This window comes from Eumetopias jubatus, unplaced genomic scaffold (assembly GCF_037043125.1).
Source record: "Eumetopias jubatus isolate StellerSeaLion01/CBP00866 unplaced genomic scaffold, mEumJub1_p1.0 scaffold_1, whole genome shotgun sequence".
In the NCBI taxonomy this organism is placed as follows: Eukaryota; Metazoa; Chordata; class Mammalia; order Carnivora; family Otariidae; genus Eumetopias; species Eumetopias jubatus.
In genome coordinates this window covers 147513193-147528646 of record NW_028274807.1, presented here as the reverse complement: position 1 = coordinate 147528646, position 15454 = coordinate 147513193, and the positions used below count along the sequence as shown (strand labels likewise).

At 44.8% G+C, this 15454-nt stretch overlaps 2 protein-coding genes across 2 annotated transcripts; both read left to right on the top strand.

Annotated features, from left to right (window-relative positions):
• Window positions 1–9209: 9209 nt before the first annotated feature.
• LOC114212286 (trafficking protein particle complex subunit 4) lies at window positions 9210–10197 on the top strand. The gene has a single exon (XM_028107109.2). It carries the CDS (start codon window positions 9239–9241, stop codon window positions 9896–9898), a length of 660 nt encoding a protein of 219 aa, XP_027962910.1. The 5' UTR covers window positions 9210–9238; the 3' UTR covers window positions 9899–10197.
• Window positions 10198–11481: 1284 nt separating this feature from the next.
• RPL14 (ribosomal protein L14) lies at window positions 11482–15024 on the top strand. Its single transcript, XM_028107184.2, has 6 exons — window positions 11482–11517; window positions 11970–12071; window positions 12672–12766; window positions 14247–14346; window positions 14433–14486; window positions 14695–15024. Exons 1-6 carry the CDS (start codon window positions 11497–11499, stop codon window positions 14971–14973), a joined length of 651 nt encoding a protein of 216 aa, XP_027962985.1. The 5' UTR covers window positions 11482–11496; the 3' UTR covers window positions 14974–15024.
• The last annotated feature ends 430 nt before the right edge of the window (window positions 15025–15454 follow it).

Genomic DNA, 15454 nt, shown 5'->3' with positions numbered 1-15454 from the left:
TGGCATTTGGGGAGTTCCCCAGTAAAATTATCCTATAGTGAAGCTTGAGTCAACTACTGACAACCTCCATTTTTACTTCATCCCCTACCTTAAATATGAGAAGATAAACAAGGATTGCCCAGTGTCTAAGGAGTCTCATCACAGTTTTACAGTGGAGTGTTAAGAAGGAATGCAACTAGATATTTGTATTCTTTATCAAACACCTTTACCAAGAGTCTGTCTGCATGTTGTTTTCTTACCTCCCCTACATTTTGCCACCTGCCCTCTTCCTTCCTAAAAAATAGTGGTGTTCCAAGAGGCTCTGATTTTGTTGCTTCGCTCTTGTCTATCTAAAACTCACTTCTGAATCATCTTAGAACTTGACCTCTCAGTAGGGGGAGTCTCATTGCCTTTCTCTGCATTTCAGAACCACGGTCAGGGATAAAAATACACTTCTGGTGTGAAATGGGCTCCATCACACTGTCATAGTATCTCTGGCTGCTTTTGCACTAAAACAGCAGAGTTGAATAGCTGTGGCTGAGACTGTATGGCCAGCAATGGCTAAAATATCCACTATTAGGCCCTCTGCAAGAAGCGTTTGTAGAGCCCTGATACAGATGGTCTCATTTAGTCCTAATAGCCCTTGAGGTTGACATCTGTCATCCTTGTTTTATCACGAAGGAAGCTGAGGTTGAGAGAAAGCATGTAACTTGCTCAGAGTCATAGAAATATTGGTAACATCATCAAAGTGTCTGTTGACAATAGCATATGGTCTCCCATCACAGTCATTTCCCCACCTTTCAGGACCCTCAATGAGGAGATACCGTAGGTCAAAGAAATCCAAAGTATTGAAGTGTTAAGCCAGCTAAGACATCATAAGTACTTTTCCTGGAGCTAATGGCCATTCTATATGTCTCTGTCTCTTTACTTTTTCAGAAATGACTCTGTCCATTGGAGCAAGAGTACCAGCCTCACCATAGGATCCCAACCAACCCTCCAGCTCTCCCCACAAACCTCCTGCATCTATCTCTGCCACCCTTTCCCCAAGCAGACAGCCTGACCTTTCTGAGATAAACTCATTCTACAGTTGAATAGGGAATATCACTGAGTTCCAACACAGCCATCACAGAGGGTGGGCCTGTCCCACTCTTCCAGAGCTCTGCCAGCCCTCGAGGCTGGAGGAAAAGCCCTCCCCTGTTCCCAGGCTCAAATGAGCACAAAGGTGAGAATAAACCAAATCCAACGCTTCTGAGGGAGAGGCTGCCCAGGCTATGGAGCCCCCTCCTACCAGATGAATTCATCCCAGGCTGCAGCGCTGAGCTATAGAGCAGTCTTCTCAGAGAAGACCTATTCCACAACTAGAGCTCTTTGAGGGCGGAGGCTGTCTTACTGACCACAGGGCCTTATTTAGGGCAGGGCTTGGCACTTGTAAGCAACAAATGAGAGCTATAATCATTATGTGTGCATATGAGCTTGCTAAATAAATGAATCAATGACTGATGGTCTCACAACAAATCTCTTAGCACCAGGATAGTTAACCACATCTACAAACTTATAATCTACAAAGTATTTTTCACATCTTCTACCCCAGTGCACCCTTCCAGCAATGTTTAGGGAAATACAGAGAGCTCTCAAACCTCAATTTCAGAGAGGAAAGGCCATTAAAAGGTTAAGTAACTCAACCAACATCACACAACCAGAAAGGGACAGAGGGGAGATGTGAACCCAGGGCTGATTCAACAGCCTGTGTTTCTTCCAGCAAAACCACACTGCTTCTCTCTGCCAGAACCCAGATGGCCTCCTCACTATGTACATGTCTTTTTTTTGCTATCTTTCTCTATCTCTTCCCTTGTCTCTAAGGTCCCCTTTTTCCTCCCTCTCCCTTGTCTCAGGTCCCATAAAAAAAAGGATTCCTTGACTGTACTAATGATTAAATATTGTTGCTTTAAAAAAAAAAAAAAGTATGCTTGGGTTTCTACCCAGGGTTTCTCTGCAAAATTTTAGTCTAATAACAGTAGGTAAAGAAAACATACAAGGCCACTTGCATTTAAGAACTCCACACGTAATTTTATTTTCTTTACTGAACCACGGTGACTGAATTTTAAATATATTGAGCACCCCTGATTGCTTTTTATGCGACTGTCCTTCAACCTGACCGCATTAAAAGTTCTCAAGATTTACCTCCCCTAGGAAAAGAGCAAGCTCCATTTACACTGGAAAGCCTTTTTAAAACAATCATATAAATCAAGTAGCAAAACTCAGAAATAAGTTCAGCAGACACATGAGCCCTGGGGCAAGTTCCAAGTACCAACTATAAGCTCAGCAATCCCGAGAGCCTGCCAGCCACTCTGGGTCAAGGTCACCCAAGACCTGATGCCTATCAGATGTCCTGAAGAATTCCTGTCAGGGCCAGGCCAGACAAGACTTTTGTCCTTCCAGAGTGCCTCATCAGATTCAGATTCTCTCCTGCTGCAGATTGGACATGAATAGGCATACTGGCCAGCATAGTGGCTGTACTGATGCTGGGGTAGGAAATGAAGTTCAAGTGTATGGCAGCAAGGATATTATATGGCTGCCCCTGCCTAGGAACATCCATCCATTCAGCCATCCACCTCTACAGCTCTGCTCTACACCCGGTCCAGGTAGGGACTATTTCCCTTGAATGCCTCATACAGCGCCACCTCAGGCTCATCATTCTCCAGCAGATGCAGATGGTGTGGGATGAGGTACTGAGCAATGAATCCCAGCAAGCATTTCAACAGCTGCTCCTGCACCTCAGAAATGACACGGTTCAGAAGGGGGAATGAACAAGGACTTTCTGTGGTTCTCTTGGAGGCCTGTGGCTATGAAGACATTATGGGGAACTTGCTGGCCACACATCATGGGGAAAGTGAAAGTGTGAGGATATTCTTCAATTCTCATGCTTTACTTCATTGCACCTGGGCACAAAGCCTGGGTCCCCCTGCCCCTCATCTTCAGGAACCTCTGGATGACAAGGTTGGCTTCGTTAGACAAGTGAATGGAGTCAGTATCAGCCTGCCTCAGCCTATCCAGCCTGAGGTAAGGATTTAGTATATGAAGATGTACTCAACACACAGCGTCATCACCGTAAAGTCAAACTTGCTGATAGAATAAAAACGGCCTTTCAGCACCCCTGTAGGTGCCTATTTCCTGGAAAACTTTGATGGTGATTGTATACTTCACTGTGAAAACGCTCAGACTCTGAGAGTCTGCCCCACCTGGCATTTTTCTCTGATGCTTTTCTCCCACTCCTCTTCCTCCTCCCAGGATTTCCCCTCCTCATTCAGGCAGCAAACCCAGCAGAGTGGTTAAGTGCTCTGAGAGTGCCTTTGGAAGTCCATGACTTTGCCCACAGTATCTAGAAGCTTGGTAACTGGCTCCACTGCATAGGACCAAATAATAGCTGAAGCCATCTCCCACATCTTAGAGGTCAAGAACAAGACCTCGGGAAAGCTGTCAGAAATCCCTGCCAGCTGGTCATTGATGGAAAAATGAAACCCTGCAGGAGCTCCTCTGGTAAACCCCAGGCTGCTGTTCTCTGGAAGAGATTCTCAGTCATGTCAACAGCCTCTACAAAATCAATCAGATCTTAACAAAGTTCCACCTTACCTTCTGCACTCTGGTGAAAACAGCACACAAAGATGGGGAAACTTCCTTTGGGAGAGATACCAGTGCTCCTACCTATGATTACACTAAAGAATGTATCTGCTTTTACCTGTTCCTGGAGCTTGTTCTGGATTGAGGGGCCCATTAGCTTGACCGGTTCATTTTACAATTGTTCAGCTGTTTCCAGAGCACACAGCTAACGTTTTCTTTTAACAGTGGGTCCAGTTCTGTAATATAATGTGAGAATGTATATCTAATCTTAGTGAGTTTTCCATGCAATGGAATATTCTATCTTCCACGGAGAATAAGGAGTTTAATGATTTATTTTAGGGCATGATGATTTCTTTCTGTCAACTCCTTCTTATACTTAAAGGCAACAGAAGCCTTCACATTTGCTGTGGCCTTACCATGTTCCTTAGATCTGCTATATTTCCCAAGTATTTTCTTGACACTGGACCAATGGTTTGAAAGCACAGAACCCAACACTACCTCTTTGGTTGCTAAACACAAAAAATAGACCACAAAACACCCCATCCAGGCATTTGGAGTACTGGACAAACTTGTACTGCTGAAGAGCTGGGTGCTACATCCCAGGAGTCCTGACCCATGTCAGAGTCCATCACCTCTTTGGGAACTGGTAGCTGGAAGTGAGGCAACAAATGTGTTGCTAAAACAACAACAACAACAACAACAACAACAAAACCCTTCATTTGCTCTTACTAAGGTCCCCATGATTTAATAGGCCAATGTCTTCCTCAAGATGGGCATCTTTCTCATCACAGAATATTCTATCACCTGTGGTTTGTGACTTTACCTCCTGCTCCACAACATAAAAGATCTAAAACTTCGCCATTGATAAAACCTTCAGAGTTCTTTCCTTCTATATGTCTCATCAGCATGTCTGTGACCTAAACATTAGCTCTGAGAAAAGTAAAATCTGCATGGCTCTTCCTTCAGGCAGAAAAAAAAAAGATACAAATAAAGACCATTATAAAGTTAAAAAGAAACATTATGTCTGCCAACCAATACTACATCTGTAAAGTGTCATAATAACCTTCTTTGAGCACTACTGCTTTCTTATTCTTTGTTCTCTAAAATCAAGGACTCTCAGGGCGCCTGGGTGGCTCAATCGTTGGGCGTCTGCCTTCAGCTCAGGTCATGATCCCAGGATCCTGGGATCGAGTCCCGCATCGGGCTCCCTGCTCAGCGGGAGGCCTGCTTCTCCCTCTCCCACTCCCCCTGCTTGTGTTCCTGCTCTCAGTCTCTCTCTGTCAAATAAATACATAAAATCTTTAAAAAATAAATAAATAAAATAAAATCAAGGACTCTCAGAATGAAACAGTTTCTTTTTGTAAGATTTTATTTGAGAGAGAGAGAGCACGAGGGGGAGGAGGGGCAGAGGGAGAGGGAGAAACAGACTCCCTGCTGAGCAGGGAGCCAGATGCAGGGCTCCATCCCAGGACCCTGAGATCATGATCTGAGCAGAAGGCAGCCGCATAACCGAATGAGCCACCAGATGCCCCAAGAATGAAACAGTTTCAATTAACCACTCAGATGCAAAGCTTCAGAAAAGGGGTTTCTACACAAAATTCTCAGACACAGGACCATGGGTCCATTTTGCTATCTAGGACTGATGTGGACCCCTTTACACAGTCCTGCTTTGCATCGAGCCTATCAAAACAGTGTTTCATTTAAATTTCATCTAAACTTTACATCTGTCCACAATTCTGTAGCTCAGTCTTTTCCTTCGTTTGGTTAAATGACCCATGGTGTCTCTGGTGTGCAGTCTCCCTCATTACAATGAATCAACGCACCTGATTTTGCAGGACTACAGGTTTATTCCTGATGGCTTTATGTTACTTGGGCTGAGACACTGTCTTGCTCGGCTTTGGGGCTCCTAAGATGAAAATTTTGAAAGTAGATGTAACATGCACTTTTTTCCACTCTAAGTATATCGTGCCAGGTAGGCTTATGACTACCATGCCAGTTTGGTCATTACTGGGATGTGTTCACATCTCGGAAAGGTTACAGAAACAAGAAAGAAGTCAGGGTTCTAGGTAGCTTTCGGTTCACTTCTTGAACAGGCTTAGGTTTCTCTTTTGGGAACTCGACAAACATTTTGTCTGCTAAACTGACGCTTCCATCCCCCGTGACTGAAAGAAACAAAGGAGACACAGCTACTCAGCTGAAGCTGACAGGCACTCTGGGATCCAGCTGATTACAGGAGTACAACTCTGGACACGCTGACACCCGCAGGGACTCTAAGGGGAACTGGGCGTGTTGCTGCCGTCCTCCGCGTCCCCCAGCCGGGACCCGGGACCCGGGACCAGCGCTACCTCTCTGCTCGGTGCTCCCTGGCAGAAAACCAAAGCGGGGCGCCCGCCTTGCCCCTCACATCCACCTCTTGCCATAAGCAAGCGCAGGGGGACGCAGGTTCAGACGGACATAGCTTCCAAAACAGCCCACGCGAATGACCAGCGAAGGATCCAAGCCTAAGAGTGCCTGCAGGTTGCCACGTTTGTTAACAGGGACGGTCCCCGGCTAGCCCTTCCTCTCGGTGATTGGACGAGCAGGGACGGCGTAGGGCAGGAAGGGAGGGAGGAGCCGGATAAATTACTGGGCGTGTCCATGACGCCATCTTGGGTCCTGGTGTGGTCCTGAAGTTGCCCTTCCTCCCGGTGATTGGACGAGCCCGTTGGGGGTCCCGGAAGGGGCGTACCCAGCCAACCTGAGCTGGGCGCTTGGTCTGGTCGTCTGGTTTCTGAAGTCTGTAGCTGGTGATTTTCTTTTTTTTATTTTCTTTTATTTATTTATTTGAGAGAGCGAGAATGAGAGATAGAGAGCACGAGAGGGAAGAGGGTCAGAGGGAGAAGCAGACTCCCCGCTGAGCAGGTTTTCTTGCTCATTCCTGGACGCCCGCCACCTCGCGAGGTACATAAGTTTTAGGTGGACTTACCTACCCATTTTAATGGAGCTTCGAAGAAATCTGAAAACCTCCGTGGAGTTGCTTGGGGAGGGGGTCTTTAGATGCTTCTTCATGGACGTGGTGTCATTCTTCAGGGAGAGTGGGGATCATATCCTCGGAAGAGGGGACACAACTGCATGAGTAGCCGCGAGACTTACAGCTACAACGGGATTAGGAGTGAGGGATGCAGAATTACCGGGGGGGGGGGGGGACCTAGGAAGGTGTTGGGGTGAGATTTGGGGGTCCTTGAATGCCAGGCTAGGGAGTTTGGACTTTATCCTGTAGAATAGGGGATAAAAATGAACATTTGGAGAACTTTAAACAGGGGTGACATAAGATAGTGAAATTTATTTTTATTTTTTAAGATTTTATTTATTTGACAGAGACACAGTGAGAGAGGGAACATAAGCAGGGGGAGTGGAAGAGGGAGAAGCAGGCCTCCCGCCGAGCAGGGAGCCCGATGCGGGGCTCTATCCCAGGACCCTGGGACCCTGGGACCCTGACCTGAGCCGAAGGCAGACACTCAAGACTGAGCCACCCAGGCGGCCCCAGATAGTGAAATTTAGAAAAATAATTCTGTAACTGGAGAATCCCAAGGTATTTCTTCAAGTGTGTTTAAGTGAACCAGTTGGGGAGCTTGTTTTTAAATGCAGATTCTTGCCCCTCCCTAGACCTGCAAATCAGATTATGCGCAAATCTGAGAGTAAAGATTTGAATTGTCACAAGCTGAACACACTGGTGTAACCAACACCTAGATTGAGATATCACCAACAGCTCAGAAGCCTCTTACTCCCCAGCCACTGCTGCCTGCACCAAGGTTAAACATGATCATTACTTCTAACAATCATAGATTGCCTGTTTTGAATTTTATATAAATGAAATCATACAGCATATACTCTTTGTATCTGGCTTATTTCGGTGTTATGTGTAAATTCATCAGTATCGTTCCTTATAGTTGCTGTTGACTCCATTCCTAACAACTTTTATCCATTGTTTTACTAGTGGCCTTTGAGTAGTTTCCAGTTTGGGGCTATTAGCAGAAAAAAAGTGCTGCTATGAACTTTCTTACTCATGCTTTTTGCTTTGAAAATTATAAAGCAAGATCCCAAGGCCTAAATAATAATTCATTCACTACCTGTTTATTGAGGCTACTGTACAAAGGAAAAAAATGGCCAAGGTCCTGCCCTCATGGAACTTATTCCAACTGGTACAAAACTATTATCTGTGAACAGAAAAATAAGTCAAACAATTGCAATTGTGATAATAACTCTGAGGAAATAAATTGAGCTAAGACAGGAGGAAGGGGACTAACCTATTTTTTTATGTGATAGGTTAAGTCTCTTAGAAGAGATATCTGGAAAAAAATACAAGAGATGGTTGGCACTGCCATGCATTGAGTATGAACAGAGGTGAGAGCATTCCTGGCAGGACGAGTCACCATGTGAAAAACTCATAGACAAGGAAAGAACTTGGCCTGTTCAAGACCAATGTAGCTGAGGCACAATAAGAATGGGAAAGGAGAGATGGCACAGGTGTGTTTGAATATAGGAGCATATGATGCAGGGCCTTATAGGCTAGAGTAAGAAGTTTAGATTTTATTATTTTTTTTTAAGATTTTATTTATTTATTTGAGAGAGAGAGAGCACAAGCAGGAGGAGGGGCAGAGGGAGAGACAGACTCCCCTGCCTAGCAGGGAGCCCAACGTGGGGCTCTTTCCCACGACCGCAGGATCATGATCTGAGCACCCCTAGATTTTATTTGAAAATACTGTAGAAAACCACTGAAGTGTTTTAACAATGAAGTGATGTTATCTGATTTATTTTTTTTTTAAAGATCCCTATGTCTGATGAGCAGAGAATAGATTAAGGGAAGCAGTGGGGAAAGCAGGTCATTTAGGAGGCTGGTAGAACAGTCCTGGAAAATACTGGCATAGAGTTCAGAAGAAAGGACTGAAAGACATTTGGGAATTACCAGTACAACGATCTCCTTAATCCAGCGATGAAAGGTAACACTGTATATTTAGGCAAAGAGATATCCTATGGGTGTATTCTTATGTTCTGCATCAAGGGCACAGCATTTCTACCAAAAATGCATAATCTGGATCTGATCACGGGGGAAACTACAAGGCCATATTGAAAGACAGTCTATAGGGGCACCTGGGTGGCTCAGTCGTTAAGCATCAGCCTTTGGCTCGGGCCCTGATCCCAGGGTCCTGGGATCGAGCCCCGCGTTGGGCTCCCTGCTTGACGGGAGGCCTGCTTCTCCCTCTCCCACTGCCCCTGCTTGTGTTCCTGCTCTCGCTGTCTCTCTCTGTCAAATAAATAAATTTTAAAAATCTTTAAAAAAAAAAAAGTCTAGGGCGCCTGAGTGGCTCAGTTGGTTAAGCGACTGCCTTCGGCTCAGGTCATGATCCTGGAGTCCTGGGATTGGGTCCCACATCGGGCTCCCTGCTCGGCAGGGAGTCTGCTTCTCCCTCTGACCCTCCCCCCTCTCATGTACACTCTCTCTCTCTTTCTCGTTCTCTCAAATAAATAAATAAATCTTAAAAAAAAAAGTTTAAAAAAAAAGTCTATAAGCCAATTTGCCTGTATTTTAAAATGTCAGTATTATGAAAGACAAAGATGTAGGAACTATTATAGATATTAAGACTAGACATGGGTGGCCGCAATGGCGATTTTTAGTGTGTATGTGGTGAACAAAGCTGGCGGCCTCATCTACCAGTTGGACAGCTACGCGCCCCGGGCCGAGGCAGAGAAAACTTTCAGTTACCCCCTTGATCTCCTGCTCAAGCTGCACGACGAGCGTGTGCTGGTTGCCTTCGGCCAGCGCGACGGCATCCGGGTGGGACACGCCGTGCTGGCCATCAATGGCGTGGACGTGAACGGCAAGTACACGGCCGATGGGAAAGAGGTGCTGGAGTACTTGGGCAACCCTGCCAATTACCCGGTGTCCATTCGATTCGGCCGACCTCGCCTCACCTCCAATGAGAAGCTCATGTTGGCCTCCATGTTCCACTCGCTGTTCGCAATCGGTTCCCAGCTGTCTCCAGAACAGGGCAGCTCAGGCATTGAAATGCTGGAGACCGACACGTTCAAACTGCACTGCTTCCAGACACTGACAGGGATCAAGTTTGTGGTGCTGGCAGATCCTAGGCAAGCTGGAATAGATTCTCTTCTCCGAAAGATTTATGAGATCTACTCAGACTTTGCCCTCAAGAATCCATTCTATTCCCTGGAAATGCCCATCAGGTGTGAGCTGTTTGACCAGAACCTGAAGTTAGCCCTGGAGGTGGCAGAGAAGGCTGGAACTTTTGGACCTGGGTCATAGGCTGAGCCCGCAATGGATCCCCCAAGTTTTGAGAGATCCTACAACAGGGATCCTGCTGTATCCACTCCAGTGGAGATCCCCGCAGCCTCGTTAGTGCACTTGAAAATGGGAGGGTGCCAAGCCTGATGACATGTACCGATCCCCGAGCCTTAAAGCCATGCTCTCTGCCCTCCTGTATCCACCGTGAGCCTACTTCCCAACTCTGTACAGGTTTATTTATGGAGGGAGTAGGCCCATAAATGCTTAATAAACATTCCTTTGATCTGTGAAAAAAAAAAAAAAAAGACTAGACATGACAGCTTCCAACTTGTAACCCTCCATTAGATTATGAACCAGGAAACAAAATTTTTCTTTATTTGCACTAAAGGACATAAGTGGGACAACTGATAACATGTGAATAAAACTACAGAATAAATGATAGATTATGGTAGTATAATTTTCCTGATTTTGATCACTGTACTGATTATGTAAGATAATGTCCTCATTTTTTAGGAAATGGCTGTTAAGAGATAAAGGAACATTATGTCTAACATCCTCTCAAATGATTCAGAAAAAAAATGATAGAACAGGGGCACCTGGGTGGCTCAGTTGGTTAAGCGACTGCCTTCTGCTCAGGTCATGATCCTGGAGTCCCAGGATGGAGTCCTGCATTGGGCTCCCTGCTCGGCAGGTAGTCAGCTTCTTCCTCTGACCCTACCCACTCTCATGCTCTCTATCATTCTCTCTCTCAGTAAATAAAAATCTTTTTAAAAAATGATAGAACAATAAAGCAAACATAAAATGTTAACATCTGGGGAGAGGTGCCTGGGTGGTTTAGTCGTTAAGCATCAGACTTGGGATTTCTGCTCAGTTCATGATTTCAGGGCTGTGAGATCAAGCCCCAGGTCGGGCTCTGCATTGGGTGTGGAGCCTGCTTAGGATTCTCTTTCTCCCTCTGCGTCTGTCTCTCAATAAATAAATTCCCTCTGCCGTCTCTCTCTCTTTCAATAAATACATACATATACACATACATAAATATGTATATATTTGGGGAATCTAAGAAGCATTTATGGGAATTATTTGTACTAGTTTTGCAACTTTTAAGTCTTAACTACTTTAAAATAAAATGTTAACAGAATTGCTGGGATCACTTAGAGAAAAAAAATCTAGTACTAAGCCATGAGTAACAACATTTAGACCAAAATCTGAAATACTTATGAGTAATGGAAGGAAAAACGGAAGAACGTTACAAGAAGTAAAATGAAATGTGGATACAGTTATAATGAAAGGCATAGCTTCTGTGCGCTTCTTCACCCTAAAGTCCCAAGAGATGACCTGCCTTCTGCTAGACAGGCCGTGCCACCAACGCTAACCTCACTGCTTGCTACGGCGAAAAAGCTAGCAAACCTTGGACGGGCTCCCGCCATGTTTTCCCAGTGAGCATGCGTGCGCGTATGCACGTACGACCCCAACCAATCGGTGCTCACGTCGACGACTCGTTAATCGCAGGGGCGGGGCGGCCTTCTACACATGCGCACGGCCGAGCGGGCTTTCTTTCTTCTCGCCGAGCGCCGCCAACATGGTGAGTGTTGGTGTGTGGGTCTCCTGGTAGGGTGTTCATGCCGCTCCACTTCCGCCTGGTAGGGGAAACGAAAGCTTGGGACGACCCCCATCGGATCTTAGTTAGTGTGCGGTGAGGGTCCCTGGGCGGGGGAACCACGGAGTTTAGGAGCTTCCCGGGCGCGCGGCCGACGAGCGCGTGGAGGGCTGTGCAGGCCCGGCAAGCCTTGGGCCTCGCGTGCGCGCCGTGGCCGCCAGAGCTAGAAAGCTGGAGCGGCCCGGGGCGTACCGGGGCCCAGCCGGACTGGGGCTTTGGAGGCCCCATACGCCTGGAGGCCAGCGGGAACACGGCTTTTGCCCGCGCCCGCTTTGCGTATTTCGTCCATCCATCAGGTCGTGCCGTGGCACTTGGGCGTGTTCCCCCAACGTTCTTTTTCGGTATACTTAGTTACGCTGCCTTTGAACAGCAAAACCTTATAAACAAACGAGTATTTTTAATAAGTCTCATTCTCTCCTTTCCCCTCGATTTTAGGTGTTCAGGCGTTTCGTGGAGGTTGGCCGGGTGGCCTACGTCTCCTTTGGGCCTCATGCTGGGAAGCTGGTCGCAATTGTAGATGTTATTGATCAGAACAGGGTAAGTGTCAGGGAAAGTGTCAATTTCACATGCTATGACTGATACGCAGTATAGATGGTAATTTTCCCAACGGCCCTCTAAGGTAGGAATATTGCGGGTGGTGGGTTTATTTTACCATTGAGGAGACAGGCAGTGCGAAATGAGGATTTCAAGCACAGACTAGAAGTTGGCCAATATTACTGAGTTTGAGTATTACCTCTGTCACTTAAGGCAGACCTTTTAACAAATTATGGGTTGAAACATTGGTGAGGTTTAAATGAGTTACTCTGTGTAAAGCGTGTTTAGAACAAAGCCAGGTACATAGCATTCTATGCCCTTGTATGCTACTGTTGGTACTTGAGGACCACAAACTAAGGGATTGACCAAAGATTGTGAATGAACATAACGTTGATTGTTGGAAACATAAGGATTAAAGACTTAAAAACTTTTGTCCAGTAAGTTACATGTAGTTAGGTTATAGGGTACACTACTAATAGTAGTTTTATCTTTCTCAAAAGCATTTAAGTGGTAGAGATTTGGTGATTCTGAAAAGACATATATATAGAAAATCTGCTTGGGTTGCTATTATGTTCTGCACTGAGATTTGTTATCTTGTTCTAGGCTTTGGTTGATGGACCTTGCACTCAGGTAAGGAGACAGGCTATGCCTTTCAAGTGCATGCAGCTCACTGACTTCATCCTCAAATTCCCTCACAGGTAACTATCCAACACCCAATACCCCTCCCCCAGCTTTGCCTATATACTGGGAAAAATTTGCTTAGATTGGGGCGCCTGGGTGGCTCAGGTGGTTAAGCGACTGCCTTCGGCTCAGGTCATGATCCTGGAGTCCCGGGATCGAGTCCCGCATCGGGCTCCCTGCTCAGCAGGGAGTCTGCTTCTCCCTCTGACCCTCTTCCCTCTCGTGCTCTCTATCTCTCATTCTCTCTCTCTCTCAAATAAATAAAATCTTTAAAAAAAAAATGTTAAAAATATAAAAAAAATTTGCTTAGATTAATTCAAAAAAGTTTTGCTATTTTGTTTGTTTCTTGAGAACGTAGTATACAGTGTTGAAGAGTAAGAGCAATTCAGAAGAGGGATTTTCAGTATAAAAGTAGGTGGCCATTGTTTACTTTTTAAATGTCCTGTGATTATCTTTCCACCCTGTCAGTTGTCTGGCTTTGTCTTTGTCCAGATTTGCCGTCCTTTTTCTTGCCCCCTTTCAGGATTTTCACAACAAAGACCTCCCTAAGGAATTCTGGTCCCCCAAACATATTTTAGTCACCTTTAGCTTCAAAACAAAAATACTTATTCTTTTCTCTCACAATACTAGTTGTCGTTAGTTGAGCTTTTAGTGTGTGTCAATTGTTAAGTATTTGATGTACGTCATCTTGTTTTGATAGCTACTAAGGAGGTTCTATTCCCGACTCCTTATAGGCAATTGAGGAAATCAGTAGTGATTCTTTCTTGATGTGATGTAGATTATGGAAGTTAAAACGCCGTGGTGGTTACTCTCAGGACCGTCGGAGACGGTCGCAGTGGAACATTTGTTGTAACATGTCCTACTGATTTATTTCTTAAGCGTGCAGGGTTTTGATACTTGAAATATTTGAAAGAAACTTCAAAACGGTTATAATTAGATTTTGTGGCGTTTGGCCACATCTCTTTAAGCATTATTATACAGAAGGCCTGAGGATTAGCTTTACCTCATTCTTTATGAAAAGGAAATTGCTTTGTGTACATCCACTACAGTAGAGTGATGTTATATGCAAGATCAGAGGTAATTTTAAATACAAAAAATGAGCTGGTTTGCATTTTTTATTAAAATGGTGTGTTTGAGGGGCTCCTGACTGACTTTGTCCATAGAGCATGTGACTCTTGATCTTGGGGCTGTGAGTTTAAGCCCCATGTTGGACCTAGAGCTCACTTTAAAAATAAATAAAATCATGTGTTTGAGATTTTAAGACATCCTGGTTTAGTGAACAACATTCAGGTAAGACATAGTGTGCTAAGTGGTATGTGGCATATGGTGTCACCTAGGGCTGGAGGTATCATGGATGAGAAAGGTGCTTTTGACATCATTTGCGTATGCTTTTTAACTTAAAGGAGTATAAATTGTGCTCTCAGAGGGCTCAAAGCTCTCCTTGGATCTGTGTGGCTTCAAAACTGATGTCTTAATCTGCTCTTGGTTCGTCCCTAGTGCCCGCCAGAAGTATGTCCGACAAGCCTGGCAGAAGGCAGATATCAATACAAAATGGGCAGCCACAAGATGGGCCAAGAAGATTGAAGCCAGAGAAAGGGTAATGGCTTAGGGTCATTTGAATTGTGACCTTTTCTTTTTTGGAGGGGTGATAGGTGGCATAAGTGATTATTTATTTTTTAACAGAAAGCCAAGATGACAGATTTTGATCGTTATAAAGTCATGAAGGCAAAGAAAATGGTAAGTTTTGAAATTAATACAGGATTTTTATAGTCTAACTCTCAACTTGTAATTCTGCTTGCCCAAGCTTGGTAGATCAAAGTTGAACTCATAGGGGTTTTAGACATAAGGTTTGTTTTCTTGCATGTATATTCTCTACATATAGGATGAACAACAAAATAGTTTTTTTGTGCATACATGATAAATAACTTACATTGAAATTTTTCAGAGGAACAGAATAATCAAGCTTGAAGTTAGGAAGCTACAAAAAGCAGCTCTCCTGAAAGCGTCTCCTAAAAAAGCACCTGCTGCTAAGGGTGCGGCTGCAGCAGCTGCTGCTAAGGTTCCAGCTAAAAAGATGGCCGCTGCAGGCAAGAAGGCTCCAGCCCAGAAGGTTCCTGCCCCGAAAGCTGCAGGCCAGAAGGCAGCACCTCCAAAGGCTCAGAAGGGTCCGAAAGCTCCAGCTCAGAAAGCACCTGCTCCAAAGGCATCTGGCAAGAAAGCATAAAGAGTATAAGAGGCTATTAAAAACAAGTAATAAAGGTTCTTTTTGACATGCTGGCAAGTGTACTTGATCTGTGGCATAAAGTCTATTGCTAGGGTTGGGATTATGGAGCAGATTGATAGGATTGTTAATGTTACCGTTAGAGAATTGTTTTTTTTAGCCCAGGTCTGTCCAGATTCAGTATAAAGCCATCACAAAGTCATAACTAGCATGCTCGTGGGAAATTGATCGTTTATAGCACTGGGTGAGTTTTTCCCCTTGTACAAATATATTTCCTATAAAGTCCCAGCAGCTTTTGATGCTTAAGAGGTTAGTAAATTTTCTTTAGAAAATAAACTGTAGGAAACCAAGACAAGTAAACAAAATAACACTATGGTATGATAAAGTTTTTCTGTTACTATTCCCTATTATTGCTAACCAAAAGCTGGCTTCTGAGCCTCACTGGGATTCATGGGGACAAAACTCATTTTGCTTAGTGATACTA

What these genes read in the sequence shown, in the direction of transcription:
- LOC114212286 (XM_028107109.2), top strand. Translation starts at nt 9,239, where the DNA reads ATGGCGATTTTTAGTGTGTATGTGGTGAACAAAGCTGGCGGCCTCATC.
- RPL14 (XM_028107184.2), top strand. Translation starts at nt 11,497, where the DNA reads ATGCCGCTCCACTTCCGCCTG. An exon ending in ATGTTATTGATCAGAACAGG is followed by an intron (nt 12,072 to 12,671) that starts GTAAGTGTCAGG and finishes ATCTTGTTCTAG; the next exon opens with GCTTTGGTTGATGGACCTTG. An exon ending in TCATGAAGGCAAAGAAAATG is followed by an intron (nt 14,487 to 14,694) that starts GTAAGTTTTGAA and finishes GAAATTTTTCAG; the next exon opens with AGGAACAGAATAATCAAGCT.